Genomic DNA, 20,040 nt, shown 5'->3' with positions numbered 1-20,040 from the left:
ACTCTTCTCCTGAGATTCCTGACACCATCTAAAATTCTGCATGTCTAAACCTAACTGTTGTTTTCCACTTTCTCCCTTTTCTTTTTAACTTTTTTTTTCAACCATTCTTACAGTAATGCATGGTTTTTCACTATTCCTTCCCTTGCCTCCTCCTTATAAACCCAATCATTGGACAAGTTCTGTGATTCTACCTTCAAAATCTCTTGGCATCTGCCTCTTTCTCACTTCCATAAAGTAAGCCTCCATCACCTCTTACTTGGTCAGCTGTAGAAGTCAATCTGCAGTCAGTTTAATATTTTTAGGGCAATTTGCATCATGTTATTCTCATGTTAAAAACATTTCAACAGTCCCTTGCCTTTTGTCTCCTCCCTATCTGTTAACATTAGACACTGCAGTCAAATTAATATTTTTAAGGCATAGCAAGCACCATGCTATTCTCAGGTACAAATATTTTCGATAGCTCCTTGCTCCCTGTGCTCATATTTTAAGTATAGTTCCTCAGATCAGCATTCGAGGTCCTCCACGATATGGTCCCAACTCGAGTTTAGCACACTGTATCCCTATTACTTCAGCTCATGTACTCTCTACTTCACCTGATTTCAGTTACTCGATTCCCTTAACAAATATTTACCTTCCTCCATCATGCCATTCCTCATCCCTGAACTGCTTTCCTTTCATCTAACTTCTGAATCAGTATCTACCTTGTCCAGAACATCTTAACATACTTCTCCCTGTACCTGAAATCCCACCCTTATAGCCAGAAGTGACCCTATCCCTCATCTAAGCATTCATACAAACTCCTTTTACTTTTTCCTTATATTATAGTTACAGATTTATCTACCCTACAAAACTGTATTAAGAGGATAATTATGCATTTCTTTCTATCTCCAAGTATCTATTACAACACTTTGAATATAACTATTGCTTGAAATTTGGCCAAATAACTCAATTAAAAAGTACCATTACCAAAATTTCAAGATATACTAGACATCTTGAAAAGTAACACTAGCTAAAAATGGTTCTTAACAAATTGTATACCTCTAAAAAATGCCAGGGATTTACTTTTAGATATATACAATGTAAATGTTTTATTATTTTATTTTAATCTGTTCTTATAAGGCATTTCAAAGTAACTATTTGAAAGAAATACAATTTCACAGATTATTCCAAATGTAAAAATAATTGTTTCATCTAAATTATTTCACTAAAATATGAATTTACTCTATCATGTGATTCTATTGATTCCTATCTCTTTGGAAAAATAGATGTACATAACATATATAAAACACAAAATTACAGATTAAAAACTTTATAGTTAAGATACTATAAACTTTTACAACCAAGTATATAAATAGTTTTCTGAGGATAACTAATTTTTATTATCTTATTAATTCTTGATTATCAATTTTACTGAAAAGCAGCAAAAGCTTAGCAATAACAGCCCCGAAACCAGTTGGAAGGCAACAGTTTTCTTTAGAGAAATAAGGTCGAGGAAGGGCATAAAGTTTATCTTACGAATTTTCTTTGGTGGTTTATTTATATTGCAATTACCTACATTCCTTAGCAAAACAAACAAACAAAAACAAACTCACCTAAAGCAAGAAAAGGGACCCTATGATTATGCTGAGTAATGAGAATGAAGCTGGAGGTGTTTAAAAAAAAAAGCCTCAATAATCCCTTCATGTAAAAATGAAAGCTGAAAATAGGTGAATACTTAAATTATAAAATACCCAATTCTCTTAATGAGAAAAAATTATCCAATATAAATAAACTTCGTATGAATTCAGAGCTGTATTTCGTAGAAAATATACATATGATTCATTCCTCTGGCTTCAATTTAGAAGACTCAATTCATTCTATGAATGCATAAAATCCTAAGACAAGGAAGTAAAAGTCCTGCTGTCTTAAGTTGTAGTTATCATCACTCTTGGTATGGGATTAATGAATGAGGAAGTAAACTTGACTTTGAAGAAGAAAAACCTTGAAAGTTAAATTCATTTTCCTGCTGATGTATTTGAATACTTGTTCCAAAACTTGATAGGGGCAATACAATGTTAAGATGAAAGGTTCTCAAATCAAATGGCAGACACTCATTTACTGTGAAAATTAAACAAGTTAACCTCTAAAAGATTCAATTTCCTTAACTGTAAATTCCAGATAATGATCTCTCCCACCTGTAAGATTTTTATCTGACTTAGAAGAGCTAATTTAGGTAAAACATTATACATTCAGTAAAAGCTTGCTATTATTATTATTATCGAACATTGGATTTAGAGAAAGATCCCTATTTTCTTACTTGAATTGCAGAACACAACTGTAACACAATCTCTTTGACTCTGTAATTATTATCAGCCAGTGAACTAAACGCTGCTTCTTTAGACAGACATACGCTTCCTATTTTGAGTGGAACTATGCTTATAGCACAGCACGTGACATGATGTATAATAAAAAATGATTGTACTCTACGTTTTGGCATTTTACATTTTAAAATACTGCCATTAATTATTACAGTAATATAATTAAGTGTGGAAAAATACTCACTTTATAAAATGTAGAAGAAGATCAGTCACAAATTTAGCAGATTTCACAATAGGGCTTCCAGGCTCATTAAACGTTCGTGTATTATGCTCTATATACCGAACTTCCCACATTAAGGAAGAAACCCGCCTTTAAACAAACAAAATGCATAAGTCTTATTAATCTCTTTATACTTAGAAATACACACACACATTTTAAAACCAAGACATTCAGACTTTTTTAATTGCAGTCTTAAATCAATTACAAAACTCACACCTTAAAAAGCTGTTTTCAAAAAAACAGAACGTCATTTGTGTTGGGCGGGTGGAAAAGAGTAGTAACATTATGTACTGGCATAGAAAATGTCTGGATTTGACACATTAGTCTATCAACAGGGCCTTCTTTTAGGGAGAAAGACTATAAGGAGAGTAGCAGGAGGAGAGAAACAGTGGAGTTTTAGCTTTACATAGTCCTTTCATGTATGGTGTAATTTTTTGGTAATAAGCATATCTGACTTTTACTTAAAAAAGGAAACCAAGCAATTTCAATCTAATTCTATTACTGGTAATCAAATGACATTTAAAAATGAAAAGCTAACAGCTTGCTTATGAGATACAAAAATATACAAATATGGTGAACATGTTAGTTTACTAAGAAACCTAACGAAATGAAAATTAATTTTTTTTTTACACTAGATAGACAATGCAGTTGATCCTTGAACAATGGGGGAGTTAGGGGCACTGGCCCTCCTTGAAGTCTAAAATCCGAATACAACTTTAGAGTTGGCTCTCCGTATCCAAGGTTCCGCATCCATGGATTTAATCAACCATGGATCATGTAGTACTACAGGTACGTATTTATTGAAAAAACAATCCGTGTATAAGTGGACCCGTGCAGTTCAAACCCATGCTGTTCAAGAGTCAACTGTACTAAAATTTTGGTGTTTTATTATTTTATTTCAGTAACTAAAGAAAAATCCAAAGGCAGATTCTAGAATATCATCCAACTTAAAATGATAAGGAAGAAAATACTCAGGAAATGTTACTGATTTTTGAACAGAAAACAATTATATGGAATTTTTAAAGAATTATATATAATTGTGGATACAGAAGCATATAGAAAAGCTTCTGTGCATTTCCAATAGCATTCACAAGGCTCATTCTAATAAAAGAATCACAGGCCATTTTCAGAGTACCCTATAGAAACTGTGTGTAAGATAAGGCATGAGGATTTAATATCAGTAGGGCAAACTGACAGCGGTTTAAGACTGAACTAGAAGTATCAAAGAGGAAAACTACAAACTGTAAGAAGCCTGAAGCCAATGAGCAGAGGAGAAGCAAAAAAGCTCGAAACAGTGAAATAGCACATGCAGGCATCATTATTATGAAATAAGAACATAACTCAGGTCTACAACTACATTATTTAGTTAAAAATCAGGCAGTTTCTAATTTATGTAAGGACTCTGTTCCAAAAGATTTTTTTCCTAAGTTGGTTAAGTTGGCTAAGCTAGGCTAATGCCAAAAAGCCTAATTAAGCTGTAATGTATATTGAAATACAGTACACCTTAGCAATTCTCATGTTGAGCAGTATTTCTATGAGAAAGTATATTTTTAACAATGGTGAGAGATGGCAGAAGTTTATCTTTCTAGATGTAGTCCAACTATTAGTGTGTAGAAAACAGTTCTTTCTCTCCCTTTTATTCTCCCACGTCTTGTTCCATCTCTGAAGCCCGGGGTGTAACTCCTAAGGTTTAACAACTTAGGAGCTTAGAGAGAAATAAGGATATAGTTAAGAATTTCTTCTCCATTTCCTGTCTTAAAACCTTTAACGTTGAAAATGATTTACTTAAAGAAGTGTGCTTCGAGAGGAAGATGGCTGGGAGGCACAAATCACAGGTGATTTCCTCCTCATCTCAATGCTTTTGACAAATATTAATGAAGCAGCAGCAGAAATACCTAACGAGATCAGAACGTAAAGTCCAATGCCTTAGTTTTCTTTATTCCAAGTGTTTCTCGGTGAAGTGACTCCGCCCAGCAGGAGACATTTGGCAGTGTCTAGAGACATTTTTGGTTTTTACAACTAGGGGCTGCTATTGGCACTTAAGGGTAGAGGCAAAGGATAGCCCCTCATAATGAAGAATTTTCCAGCCCTAAATGTCCGTAATGCTTTTGTTGAGAAACACTACCTTAGTCAGTAAGGAATAACAAATGGTGTTTTCAGCACCAGGCACACACAGTATCAAATTAGAATTACAATCTAAGTATTAAAAAGAACTAAAGGCACATTTTACACAGAAAAATATGAATACAAAATATGATTAAAAACTTCCCTAAGGGGCTTCCCTGGTGGCGCAGTGGTTAAGAGTCTGCCTGCCGATGCAGGGGACACGGGTTCGTGCCCCGGTCCGGGAAGGTCCCACATGCTGCGGAGCGGCTGGGCCTGTGAGCCATGGCCGCTGAGCCTGCGCGTCCGGAGCCTGTGCTCCGCAACGGGAGAGGCCACAACAGTGAGAGGCCCGTGTACCGCAAACAAACAAACAAACAAACAAAACCTTCCCTAAGTTAAAATAAATAGTAATGTAAAGAACTGCAGTACTATAAAACTGATCACAAAAATAAAGTTTTAATGCAATTATTATTTAAGTTAAAATGTTGTTGGCCTGCTAATAAGCAAAAGTCATAAGAAATGTGAAAGCTAAAAGTCTGATTTCATTACGTGAAAACAATGGACTTAACCTCACTTTTTGATAAGACATTTTAGGCAATAAACCTACAAAGCCTGCCCAACATTAGAACTCAATGTTTACAAAAATTGTTAACCAGCATACACAAATTAACTGAAATTGCATCTTTTTAAAACTCTAGTTATATTTCAAACTAAGCTACAACTATAAAAAGTACCCAAAATTTTCTTAATTTCATTCTTCAGAAGTATTCATAAGCTAAATAAATAAGAGAACACACAATTTTTAATATTATTCTATGAAAAAAATCCATGAACAAATATTTCAATGGGATATCTAGGAGAAAATAAAATATGTTGGATTGTTTCATAAAATATAATACAAAGACAGTGACCATCAATTCATATTTGTCTCTAAGTGTGGTCTATAGACCAGCAGCACCAGCATCACTGGGAACTTGTGAGAAACGCAATCTCAGGTCCTACTCTAAACCTACTACCAGATTCTACATTTTAACAAGATGCCCAAGGTGATTTGCATGCACACTGAAGTTTGAGAAACACGGCTAGAGAGGATCAGTAAAAGGGTGAAAGAATCACTTAGCTTTCTTTTGTTAGTAGCTACAGCAAATGGTTCTAACCTGTAAAACCTGTTTTCCAGTCTTTGTTTAATTGTACTTAAATCCGTTGGATATGCCACTACAGTGCAATACATGGGATAGGCTTGCAGATCCACAGGAGCCACAAATGCTGAAGCAATATCTAAGATAAACAAACAAATACGTTTATAAATTTATTTTTGTATTGCTTAAAATATTTCAAAATTCTGCTTGAATTAAGCCTTAAGTTCTAATCCACATAACCATTAGTCTACCACTATCTTCTGATAGAAAATACATACAGTTTAGCTAACACATAGTCTCACTTTTTATTATGTCTACATTTATACTGCAAAATTCTAGGAGTATTTATTTATGGACTCCTTAGAAGAAAAGAGATGACAGACAATATATAAAACTGACTTATTAAAGAACATCTACATGTATTTCTATAATTAAAACCAGGCCATTCCTGAATCTATGTTATGTGTTTGACAGTAATTGTTTTGACATAATTACTAAAATTACCTAAGATAGTATCTGAGACAATAATTAAGTGTTGCCCATATTTTAAAAGACTTCAGATGAAAATATCATCCAACATGTGTCTCCAATATCTTCAGCTCTTATTCATGTTAATTTCTCCCTTAGACTCTTTAAAGCTCATTCCTTACTGAAAGTCTAGGTTAATACAAACCACCACACTAGTTTAGAGTTATTTTGGGCACCAAAAGTTCAGATAATCATGCTTTGTGGTCATTGTTCTTTTTCTGTTTTTTTTAAATAAAGCAAAGCAGTTCATATACCTTCTCCCTTCCCTTTACAAATATTCTATTGTGTATACGTATATCAAGTTAAGAGGAAAACTGGTACAGTTACCCATATAATTCAGCTTTCAGCCCTCCTCTTTCAAGTCGCATCATGTCAGCGTGAGTATGTGAAGGATTTTAAAATTAGGTTCTGGAGGATCTAGGTTTTTCAACGGTACCCCTGGTGTTTCTGGGGTCCCTTACTCTGAAATTCAGCTAGAGCAACCTCATTTATAACTGTTTTAGATATTTAAGCCCTGCGTAAAATCGCATTGAAAAAAAAAAATACCAGTTAAAAATGTTTGAAAACAATGACATGGTATTATGGAAAAAAGTTTTGCTTGAATAATAGTATTTTTCCTTTGCTTTCTGGCAACATCTTCTATCTATATTCATGTGTTACTATTATTTACCTAGTGTCATCAACTGGTTTATTCCTGTAACAATTCTTTCACATTCTTCATCCCTGGGATTGGAACCCCATTCACCATCAAGAGGCTTATAAATCAATGATCTGCATTCAACATCAGTTAAAGGAACACTGGTACCTAGTTCTTCAGGAAATACAGCTGAAATACAAAGAAAGAAAGCAGATTTAGTGAAAATATGTGGTAATTTACTAATATTTAGGTTACCTTTAGAAATCAGAGTTAATATTGTTATAAAGTATAATTTTGTAAATGGTAAGTATATTCTTTATTTTCATTAAAGGAAAGTATGTTTCAAGGGTCAATAAAATTTATTCTTTAAAACATTAATTTCATAATTCTCTAGATAAGCATATAATTACTTCTCCAAAATTATACCTGACAACTTGCTCTATTATCAGTTACAGGTGAAGAAGAAAGTATTCCTATAAAATGATGCAAATTTAAAAGTTTTCTGAATCATTTCATAATGTATAATCTCCATGTTTACTTTGATAAAACACACAGGTGAAACTGAGCAAAAGTGGTATTCTTTCAGAAATGCTTCAATCAAAGGCTCAGTTTTTTAAAATGTGGGAACAGAGAGAATTATGAATACTGACAGATGATTCTTACACTTTTTGCTCTTAAATGATGAAGGTATGCTTTCTGCATGCCTGAATCTTTAACAGAATCATTAGGGGGTCGTGGTGACATAAAATCTACAAATCTGCCAAGCAATTTTTTCTTTGAACTAGACTTCATGAGAGAAACATTTTGAAATATGCTATTATTTGTTTACAAAATTTCTCCTCCTCCCAAAATGTAATTAAACTCTATAAGTGCCTATGTACGTGTATCCAAATAGAACAAAAACAACAAAAATCACCCCCTCCACATAGCAATATATTCAGGTAGGAGACAAGTAGTATATTACTGTCACTAATTCATTTCAAGAAATACCCCAGGCATTACAACATCGATTAGCTTCATTTCTCTCATATTCACAATAGTCTGATGTGACTTCAAATTCAAACCTTCACAAAGGAGAGAACTAAAACCAGAAGAAAAGCCATGTAACACATTTACAAGTTGATTAAGATATTTTAAACAGCTCTAATTTAGCAATGAGATGAAAAAGACATTACTGGTATTGGTATCTCAAAGTGATAATTTCTAGAAAGTACTAGTTTTGAACAAAATCAGCATGACCATTTTCTCATTTCTAAGATTTACCAGATTGGGCTTAGTTTTCCCATATTGTCTTTTCTCTGCTTTTTTAGAATACAATAACTAGTGAGGAACTCCATTTATAAATGACTATTTCTACTATGTTACAAGTCAGGCTTTTTTTCTTTTTGTTTTTTAAAATCTTTATTCTTACATGATAGTAAAAGTAACATACTATTAAAAAAATCAAACAATACAGAATAATGTAAAAGATAATTTGTGGAAGTCCTCATATCCCCACGCTTTATAAATGACCATTATTAATAATCTGGTATATATCCTTTTAAACCTTTTTAGGCATATACAATTGTGTGTGTTGTATTTTTTTAAAACTGAAACAAACATGGACAATGAAATAGAAAGAAAATGCAATCTCCAGGCTTCAGCCACATTGGTCTTTTCTCAGTTCCAGGAAGATGTCATATTCACTGCCTAAGGCTAACTCCCAAATCCTAAGGCAATGCATCAGGCCATATGCAAGATGATGGTTATTATTATTAATTATAATTACCTACTCATTGAACCCTTACATGTGTCAGGCTCTATAATAAGTACTTTACACATATGATATCATTTAATCCTAATAGCAGCCCTATAAGGAAAGTATTAGTTTACATAGTTTCAAAAGCTGAATCCTAAGAATCTGGAGTTTTGAGATTTAAAGGAACTTGTCAAGATGGCAAAAGACAGCAGAGCTAGGATAGGAATCCAAGTCTTACTCAAAAGCCTGAACTCTAAGTATTACACTGTATTCTATGTATTCTGCTTGGATATCTTTGGATATCTTTGGATATCTTTGGATATCTTTGATCCCAAGTGCTCATCTTCTAGAACAGCGGTCCCCAAACTTTTCGGCACCAGGGACCAGTTTCATAAAAGACAATTTTTCCACGGACGGGAGGTGGGGTTGGGGGGTTGGGGGGGGACTGGGATATGGCTCAGGCAGTGATGCGAGCGATGGGGAGCAGCAGATTAAGCTTTGGTCCTCGCCCGCCACTCACCTCCTGCTGTGCGGCCCGGTTCCTAACAGGCCACGGACCAGTAGCGGTCCGCTGCCCGGGGGTTGGGGACCCCTGTTCTAGAGTGAATAATAATTAACAAATCAGTATCATATTTTGCTGTAATTAATTTCAACCTTCCCTGTTAAATTACAAATTCCAAGTGGGCAAGGATTATGTCTAATTTTTTCACTGTTATGCCTCCCCTACCTCCAGGGTCAATAATAGGTAATAAATATTTGTGGAATGAATACTATCTACTTGGTCTTCATTAAGAACTCTTTGTAGTTGCAAGTTAGCAAATCAGATTTTTATTTAAGAAACTAATTCCATAATACAGATGCAAAAAGCTTAACATACACTTACCATTGTTAGGTATAAGCTCCATATCCCAAGGACTCATCTTTTCTGTATCTCCATTGTCCCAGCTTAAAGGAAGGAAAACCTTTATATTAAAAAATCTAAATATTGCATTGCAATTTTAATAAAATCACCTTGTAAAAGTAATTACTTCAGTGTTTAAAAGTAGTATCTTTATCATTTTATTAATAGGCGGGGAAAACATTCAAAACAAGTTAGGTTGAACAAAAATACAATACTTCCTTACCAAACATTATAACACTGAAACAAACTATCAGGGTACTCAGGCTGAAGAGGTTCCTGGCTTTCAATTGTTCCAAACCACCAGGCATCATCTATGACTGATCTGAAACGGTCACCTGGACAAGAATAAAAGCCATCTCATTACTCTGAAATGAAACACTGCTGTTGTTACTCCTCTTTCCTTTAAGATACTTAAATTGCCTGTATGATTTTAAAAGACCTACGAAAAATGACCTACACACTCCAAAATAAATAAGTAAATATATAAAATCAGCAATACTGAGGGAAAAAGTTATTTAATAAGCACACCTGAAGTGTGACTGACTTTTCAGCACCATTTTTTACATTTTATTATGGTAAGGAGAAATTCACTCTTATCTTAAACATTTTTACCAATCTAGCACATCATTAGGACTATGCACAAATTTTTCATTCAAATAAAACCACAGATAATTTCTTCCCCCAAAATATTTATAGTCTATCTTGAATTCTTACTTTCTGTAGGGAAGTTCCTCTAACCAACAATTAAGAGTCCAGCCTAAAAACAAACCAAACAACAACAATCCAACCTGCTTTCCTTTGACTCAATCACCCTTAAGTTTACTAACACTTATCTGTACACTCACTTTCCCTTTCCTATAGAAACAAAAAAAAAGAAACGAAAACAACTAATCTTTGTAATAGTTTTGATCCAAGACTGGTTGAATCTGTGGAGGCAGAACCCATGGATACGGAGGGCCAACTATATAGCATAAAATGTATTTAAAAAAAGAAAAGAAATTTAATGACAGAAAGCTGGAGTCAGGCTAAATTAACAGAACACAACTGCCTGTTGTTGAGTTATATATATGTGTATATATATACTCTGAGTGGGTATGCACTGGGATCAAATTTAGATTCAAATTCAAGCATTCTAACGGCCAATGTTAAGAGGGAAACATGATCTATTACTAGACTAAGAGTAATTGCTCCTCAGATGCATATTAGTGACACTACCCTTAGTGAGAAGCTAATACATAATTTAATAAACAGCATTACTGACACCTCCGACACCTTACAGTAAACATAATAATGAGTTTCATGAAGCTATTTCTTACAATCCTATTGTACCTAGACTGATGACAGTACGCTGAAGAGGAAGAACTGGATAATGTGTGCCTGACCACAATGAATGATACTGCAGGCTAATGACAATAAAGTTAAGCAAGGAATAGAGTCTACCAGAGCAAGCCTTAAACATACCTGAGGACAAGCTGAAGTAATTATTATTGATGTAAGTTTAAATGGCAGTTGGTAGATACATGTAAATATCTTCAGAAATAGAAGACTAACTAGTATTAACTTTAGAAGAAATAGTAATCTATAAATTTAGGGGAGAAAAATGATAAGATCCAAATGATAACATTCTGATGTACATCCATTTGAAATATCTCTCTGATTTGTCCAATACTTGCCGTATTTCTTTGCTTAGATTGTCAGTGCATTTCTAGAATGTTCTCCTGGACTCTGACTGCTAATATTTGTTCCGCCAATTTATTGGCGGATGCGTGTCCTCAAAAATAACAGATGAAATTGATCTTATCAACTAACACATGTAAATAATTTAAAAAATCATATGTACCAAAGGCTTACATCTAAAACCAAGAAGAACTTTTAACTCTTTCTTCTTGAATTTACTTACGGTTTTCTAAATACTGAGTATATAGCTATTTCTTCACTCATCAATTTTAGACATTAAGTATTGGTCTCTCTCCATATAATTGTATATAAAGGGTATGTGCATTTAATTTAATTTAATTTAATTCAGTTTTCCTCTGTCATGACTACACTGTATAAATATTGTTTGCTAATGAGCCAAATAGCACACAATTCCTTTCCTATATAATTTTGTATAACTGCTTCATTTTCTTATGGTTGCTTTTCTCTGAATTTATGATTATGTCTTCCCACATTCTCTAATAGCTCAAACTATAAAACACTCTTCAATATATAATTTCCCACAAAGTCAAACATCTTATACAATTTATCCAATTTCACTTTTTTTTCCCTGATGATTTCACTCTTAGAGGACAATGTTTTCTGGACTGTTTGTTTTACAGACTTGCTAAACAGATGCTATCCTGAGACTTCTGTTGACTGTTATTTGGGAATTCCTTTTGTTGCTTTCCTGTTCTGAATTTCCTGTCTCCTGCAGAGATTCCGTGTCTTTTTCTTTTCTCCCTTATTTGATGGAACACATCTTTCAAAGCTTCCAGAGAAACGGTACATGCGATGTAAATTTTTTTCTGTAACTTGCATGTCCCTAATTTTAATGACTTGCATTTCCATAATTTTTCTTTTTACAGCACACATGTAAATCTCTACGTTTACCAAGACCAAACAAGAGACAACAAATCACCACACAAAGGCCTTCCAATGGCACTGGAAGAGGGATGAAATGCCACGTCAACTGATGTGCTTTTTCAAACCAAATAAGCCATAGGGGCACCAGAGTCTACTCCAAGATGACACAGTGGTCCTGTCTGAAATTTTTAAAAGGAATACTCTAGAAAATAGCACATCTATCTGAACATAAATTAATGCACCTTAAATGCCTGGAGACTTCTAAGGATTTTAGAAGTTTTTCTGAGTCTTGATTACAATATTAGCTTTAATTTTAACAGAGTTAACCAATAAAAGAAAAATGTCAGTTCAGTTTTAGTCCCAGTCCAAATTATTAAACATTTTGAACTGGAAGACTACTTTTGCTTCAAGTTTGAATTCTGTCATTAATTCCTTTGGATAAGAATTTAATTCAGCACATAAAACAGCAGAAGGAATAGCTATAAACAATCTTATACATAGTTAAGAAATATAAGAGAGAAAATGTCTGGAATTTCAGCATCACCTAAATTAGAAGTATTTTCATTCTTAAAAATAAATAAATTCCTGACACAATATCTTACTTTCTTATTAACATCCCTGCAAATGGCAATATTTCTGATTATCTTTACCTAAATTATGAAAAATAGTAAGTCACTTATTAGATAAAGCAAACATTACAGCTTCTAAATAAATTACCCACCTATATTCCACCGCCTATATTTTGCATCGTCAAATTGTTGTCTCAAGACTAGGAAATCTATAACATCAGGCATATCATGGTACCTAAGTACAAACAGAAACACACTGATTAGGTCATATACTTACAAATATCTAAAAGGCATTCAAATTTATCTGGATCTTGAAAAATAATCTACAATACTAAGAAACTATTGCCTCTTTCAACAGTCCTTACTTCATGGTAAATGATCCACCGGTCAGTTTACCAGTATCAGGATCCAGAAAAGCAAGTTTAAGGCAGCAAAGGGTAGGCAATCCCACTTCATACTTTATGCCAACTATTTTCATCAGTTCTTGTTCCTGAGGAAGATACAGAAAATAAGAAACCATCTTCACAAAATAAACTGCTAAACATAATAAACAAAGTTATCCATTTTAATATTGATCTAGGTGATTACTCTGTATGTATATGTAAAAATCCACTGAGCTGTGTACTTATCGGTGTACTTTATAGTATGCAAGTTATATGTCAATTTAAAAAAGAGAAAACAAAAGAAAGAGAAAAAAGAAAAAGGAAGACTTTATCGAAATAAGAGTTTTCTAACACAGTTCCAAGGACATGGAAATAATTTTAAACTACTGCTGATAAACCTAGAAATACTTCCAAATTTACAAAGATGAAGTTTGCCTTAGATGTTAATGTTGTCCAGTTCTCACCATAATTACATTGTATTCCCAATTTATAAACTACTGGAATATATAAATTCAATCTTATGTTTCTTTAGAAATTAAACACCTTCTACTCCCCAGATTGTTCCAATTAGAAAAGGTATCTTCATGATAGTTTCTTATAGTGAAAATAGTAACACTCAATACAATTTCCTCTATAATCGCATCTTTTTGGACTATTAAATTATAAACACCATACCCGTAGTTCCATTTTATGCCATGGCTGTTTTTTGGGATTGATACTATAAATTTTATTTTTCCGGGCCATTTCAACATACGCTTCATGTCCTTGTCGGAAATAATAAACCTAAAAAGTAAATAAAATCACAATTTTAAAACTTGTATGTGTTTCCTTTGACGCAAGATGCACGGTATCAGCTGAAACTGCAGAGGGAATTTAATGTCCCTTAAACTAAAAAAAATTCTAGTATTTTGATTTTTTTTTTCCCTTCTTTTCCTCAAGCTGTCCTACTGTCACTTAATCATAACCATAGTGTTCTAAATAACATTAAGAGGTTAGGATAAGCAGTTATTTTTTGGCTTTTTGGTTTCACCATTTTATTTTTGGATTCAAAATAAGTTAATTTATGTTGCATAATAAAGTAAGTTGTAACTAGGGGTCATGTTTAGTTGATTATTCACCTACTTTTATAGCAAGCAGTTTGTACAAATGCAGGAAACTTTAAAATGAAAAATATATTTTCATATATATTTTCACATATATTTTGTCATTATAAAGAGAGCAAGGCATATATTTATCCTCATTTATGGAGGTCAAATTTAAGTGACTCCTGACTACCACGCTGGAGAACCGGTACGTGAATACAGCAGTCTGACCCCAAGTGTTCTTCCCATGACACTTCCCACGATAAATAGTTGAGCTTGTTAAAAAATGCTGCTGGAATTTCAAAAAATGCTATTAAGTTCTTAGCAATATTTTGGGATACCCATTAGCTTATACACATTCATTCTATTCATTAATATCATTATTGCTCCAGCTGCCTGGAACTTTAGAGTTACTTATTACTCTTGCATTAAAAAGGTTTTGTTTTCCTTTTTTTTTTAAAACTGTCAACTGCCACCTGTCACTTTCTACTGTTAGTGTGCTCTGCTAAAGAAGCCTCTATTTTAACTCCTAACTTATTACTATGAATCTACTGAACACCAGATAACCCTGCCTCTTAACATTTACGCATAAAACAAGGAGACATGAACTCCTGAGTGGAAAAGTTTGGTCTAATCTTACATTTTCATTTCAAATTCACAAGAACATAGTCCAAAATGATGGCCAACCACCATATTTTCTTAAAAATGAAATGATATTTCGAATATAATAGATTTTAAGATCTAAGGAACATATTATGAACATTATAGTTATTTAAATAAAATACTTCTATGAAATAAAATTAAAAATAAAAGGCTGAATTTTGTTTTTCCTTTACCATATAAATATATTTTAGGAAAAAGAAAACTGGCCATAAAATCCTCTTATTAAAAAATACGTATTAGCTTTTAAAATGTCAACGAAACCTCTATTCTCTTACAATATTTAATTTGCTATTGCAATTTTTACAGTAGCCTCAAAAAAGATTATCAGTAAAGCTTTCCTCCTAATTTTCCTTTTTCCATATACAGCTACAAATATGTAAAATGAGATACTTTATAAAACTGCTGCAATTTTCTGGAGTTCTGTTTCAAGAGCTATAAAAAGTATTTAAAGTTACTTGAATGAAACAAAGGTATTTTTTAAAAGCTAAAAAATACCTCATCACCCATTTGTGGCACAAATGGACATCTTCGGGGGAGAGTATCTGTAATCCATGTTGAAGGTAACCATTCTTCTAATGTCAAACCATTTTCCGTTAGTTCTCCCACAGCCAATCTCTAAGTGTAAAACAATATAAAGTAATATTATCATGAAAGCATTAATCTATAAATCTGCCCTTTAAAATAACTACAAAGGTAGTTTGAAAAATAAAAGGGGAAGGGATCTTTGTACAAAAATGTGTATTAAGTATTAAAAAGCTTACTCTGGGAAGATGGCAGCAGTGGCAGTATAGTTATATTCGATTTCTCCAAATCACTCCATAAAAAAGAACTAGATAAACCAAAGCTCTACAGACAATATTCAAAACAAAACTAGGTGACAAGATATTCCCATAAACACCAAAGTATAAGCTCTGTCTCCTTTCTTTCCTCTCAAAATTCTAGCAGTTTCATCAACACTCCATGTAACAGACTGAAGCATATTCGATATTTTATTTTAAAAAATCCTAGTCATAAGCGTGTTAGTAAGAACTAACTAAGATATTCTCATATGGGCTGAGCAGTGCCAAGATACAGAAGGCTAACTGCTTCCATGGGCTGGGCATTATACTTCCCCATAGCCCAAGAACATTCCTTTACTCCTTTTAAAGTAGCCATTTCACACACAAGCTGCTAAAAAAAAATTTTTTTTCAGATTTTTTTTTTTTTTCAAACAGAATGCTGTCAAGCCAGGTTTCTTACTTTTGTGAATAGGCCTTTGCGAAAAATTTAAAATTTTCCGGTCACCTACAGGTGGCCATCATAGCCTGGATATTGTTACCTTAGACTTTGGAAAAATGGACTTTGAGCTGAAACCTAACATATGTAAGTAGAGACAGAAACTTCATGCAGCTGATTAAAAATGTTTTGGTTCAGTGTTTGTAAACTAAGATTTCTAAATTTTATTCTCTTGCGTTTGTTTAAAAAAAAAAGGTGGTTATAAGGTAGTTAACACTGTGAGTTAATGAAAGTTCATGAAAAGGAAAAAGGTCATAATGGGTGTCGAGAACACCATCTGCAGCAGGTATGCTATAGTTGCTACTTAATACTCATTTTCCTATTAACTCTCCTTCCTATTAACCACCTTTGTATTTCTCAGTTAAGCACATCAGGAGAACTCTCTCTGGAGAGTAAGGGAGGAGTAAAGGACTTTGGCATTTACTATACATGAGATGGATCCATTGGAGAATTTTAGGCAGAAGAGTGATAGGATCTGACATATTTTAAAAGGATCACTCTGGATGCATCACAGCAGGCATCTGCAAATTATGGCCCATGGTCCAAGTCCAGCCCACTATCTTCTTTTATAAATCAAATTTTACTAGAACAAAGCCATACCCATTCGTTTATGTATTGTCTGGGGCTGCTTTTAGGCTACAATGGTGGAGTAGCTGGCCCTCTACAGAAAAAGTTTGTTGATCCCTGCTTTAGAAAACAGAGGCTAGGGGGATGAGGGTAAAAGCAGGAAGAGAGATGGAAAGCTACTGCAGTAATACAAGTGAGAGTTCACGGTAGCTGACACTAGCATGATAGCAAAAGTGGTGAAAACAGTCAAGTGCTGAATGTATTTAGAAGACAGAGCCATGATAATAATTTCCTGATGGACTGAATGTGGAATGACAGAAAAAGGAGAATTACAGGGTTTTGGTGTAAACAACTGGAGTTGTCACTGCTGAGATGAGGAAGGCTGAAGTGCAGCATGTTAGAGGGGAAAGCTTAGAAAATAAATTTTGCTATGTGTTAGATTTGAGATGTTAAGCCACATGACATGTGAACAGTTATTTTACCTACATGTAGTTACTGAGTAGCCACTACTGTTATGCACTGAGCACATCACAGAGTGAGACCCACAGATCATATCAGTCTTACATATGATGAGGTGTTCAGTTAAAGTGCTTGAAAAAGGTTTCCTTTGACTTAGTAAAAAAGGAAAAAAGGTAGGAAAAGTCTAAAAATTACTTATTCCAGCCTCAATATGAACTATTAATACACTAAGGCAAGCATTTCTTCCCAGAATGTCGATTAGGATAGCTAACAACTCTTACCTGAAGCCAGGTAAGTTGGATATTAAATAGAAGTAATCATATTTATAACTGTAAGACTGTGGCATAGACAAGAATCATTATGATAAACATTATGACAATTCCTCAACAATTCTTGGGGGACCTAGAAGTTTGGTTAAAGTAGATTTCTGTCAGTTAGTACTTACAACCACTTAGGGGATAAAATGCATTGACATGTCTCTAAATTTCCAGCCTCATGAATTGCGATTTCTTTAATTTTGGAGATACAGGTAACTGATTTATTTCCTTTCTATCCATGGATATTCTTCTAGGCCCATCTAAAATCTTATTTCTTCTGGAAAGCTTATGTGAAACTCTAAGATAAGATGGCCCCATTTGGTTTCTGAGTTATTATCTATAAAATTACTTTGCCAATCAAACATATTTTATCATGTGATATTTATTCCATTTTTTGGGGGGGGCGGGATTCAAATAACTTGTTAGTCACACATTGTTTCTGGAGCAGGTACTACGTCTTACACTTCTTTTTATCCACTGTATTGCTTTATAAACTGCAGGCACTAGATAAAAATTCATCGCTCTGATTTCCAGAGCTCCTAACAGCATAAGGGATATATGTCAGATAATATCTGAGATAACTTTACTGTATCTCTCGAGAATTCTATTTTTTAATAAGCATTTTCTATATTTGCCTAACTGGGTTGTTTCTTCTTTTTTTTTGCTTAATTCAAACAATCATATGGAAAATATTTTCATTTTTTTCATAGACGCAATAAATATCAACTAATTAATGATGTCTCAGTTACTTTTCAGCCCTACAACTCTATGCGTAAGAAGGGAAATATTGTGTTTACTTGAGATAAGACGACTAAGGAATAAGAACAATTCTATCTACTGTTAGATTCACTGATAGGCTGACAACAAACCATGTGAACAAAAACCAAATTACAGGGAGTAGCCTATAACATCCTAACCTTATGCTTTTTAAAATCTGTCCCACATAAATTTAGTGGCAGACAGACCCTGGGGTAATACTTTAAGCAAAACAGTGAAATGAAAATATGCCAAACAGTAACAGTGGATCCAAATGTAGCATGTGTGAAGGAGCCTGAGGTATTAGTTTATGGATAATCATCAAATAAAAGGGGACCAGGTGAAGTAAACTGCACTCCTGGGATAAAAGAATTATGTGAGGCAGCACTGCAAACCTCAAAAGTTCATCAAAACTGTCTTGAGATGAAAAAAAAGTTTACCTCATTAGCCAGATACATGACTAAATCGGTTTTACCTGTCTACTATGTAAAGTAATAGGTCAGCCTACATTTATCATCACTGACAAGGAAGAAGAGAAATATTGTGGCTAATGTGTGGTACTCTCTTTGGTAAATATCCCCTAGACAAAGGCAAAGGAGGTGACAAAAAGGATAGTAGGCTGAGGAATGCAGATTAAAGTAATCCATAATTATAAAGCTGAAACAAACAAGTGCTCAATGGATGCAGATAAAATAAACACTTAAGACAGAAGTAGTCCTAAAATTTTTCAAAGCTCTCTAAAGATAAAGACCCTACTGTCTCCCTAGTATAGTATTTAATTCTACAGATAACAACTTCTATTTGATTCTAAAAATGGCAGAGGTTTTAAAAAAATCTCCATTTGTTTAACCAAATGTGCCTCGAATTTATAATCTTCTGGGGAATACAAAACGTGTCCCTTGTATTTCATTTACTTTAGAGCAAAATTTAAACAGTTCTTGTTTTTAAAGAATTCCGACTCCGTAACAGCTAACAGATATTATTCGCATAACATTCATCTCTTGCTTTTTCTGATCTGTCTCAAAGTATCCAGACTAAAGACGCAGTAATCAAACCAGTACTACTGACCTAAGGACTAGTGATGGCTCACATGCTCTGTAAATTAATGAAGGCTTGTTACCACAGCAGTATGCAGTAACAGTTAGTAAGGATGGTTGAAAAGTAAAGGCAATTAAAAGACTAATAAACTGTGTGTTTTGTAGCATTATTTTTTTTACATAAATAAACAAATCCCACTGAAGTCTCAAGAAAAATATCTGCTCATGTTATACGATTAAGTGCTCAATATTTACAATATGGTAATTCTACAAGTAAATACTCTCACATGCTAAACATTTAAAAACTTGAGGAAACTAAAGAGATCTTAATATATTTTATTTTACTACTGTGTACTTCTGAGTTTTTTCTATTGCTCTTACACCTGAAAAATGTTTATGTTCATCAGCTGCACTTTTAAAATGCGTGCTTTGTTTTTATAGAAAACATATATATATATAAATCAACCTTTTGTTTTCTTTCTTTGGGCTTCTTTTTCTTTGGTGATACTGGTCCATCTTTTTCTTCATTTACTTTCTTTCTTTCCTTTTTAATCTGTTTTTGCTTCTGTTTTTCAGATTCTTCTTCTTCATCTGAACTGCTTTCTGCTTTCTTGGTTTTATGCTTAGGAATTTTCTTTGGTGGCTGCAGATTAATTCCTGCATCTGCTGTCCAGTCAGAATAATCACTGGAGTAGTCACTAGAAGGAAAGAAAAGATTTAAAAAATACACAGACAAGATACACT

The 20,040-nt window shown here is 33.6% G+C and overlaps 1 protein-coding gene across 4 annotated transcripts in view; it reads right to left on the bottom strand.

The window, feature by feature from the left end:
- PHIP (pleckstrin homology domain interacting protein) overlaps nt 1-20,040 on the bottom strand; it is a 127,160-nt gene that overhangs the window by 17,425 nt on the left and 89,695 nt on the right. For all 4 annotated transcript variants that reach the window (XM_060168418.1, XM_060168420.1, XM_060168419.1 and 1 more), the window contains 10 exons: nt 19,763-19,994; nt 15,381-15,500; nt 13,816-13,923; nt 13,123-13,247; nt 12,910-12,992; nt 9,850-9,961; nt 9,609-9,670; nt 7,021-7,176; nt 5,841-5,961; nt 2,542-2,667 (listed from right to left, as the gene is read on the bottom strand). In XM_060168418.1, the coding sequence (XP_060024401.1) occupies nt 2,542-2,667; nt 5,841-5,961; nt 7,021-7,176; nt 9,609-9,670; nt 9,850-9,961; nt 12,910-12,992; nt 13,123-13,247; nt 13,816-13,923; nt 15,381-15,500; nt 19,763-19,994 (1,245 nt within the window). The remainder of the gene's footprint in view (nt 1-2,541; nt 2,668-5,840; nt 5,962-7,020; nt 7,177-9,608; nt 9,671-9,849; nt 9,962-12,909; nt 12,993-13,122; nt 13,248-13,815; nt 13,924-15,380; nt 15,501-19,762; nt 19,995-20,040) is intronic.

Source organism: Lagenorhynchus albirostris, chromosome 12 (genome assembly GCF_949774975.1).
Source record: "Lagenorhynchus albirostris chromosome 12, mLagAlb1.1, whole genome shotgun sequence".
Classification (NCBI taxonomy): Eukaryota; Metazoa; Chordata; class Mammalia; order Artiodactyla; family Delphinidae; genus Lagenorhynchus; species Lagenorhynchus albirostris.
Note: the sequence above shows the minus strand (reverse complement) of the source record. Positions and strands in the feature narration are given on the sequence as shown.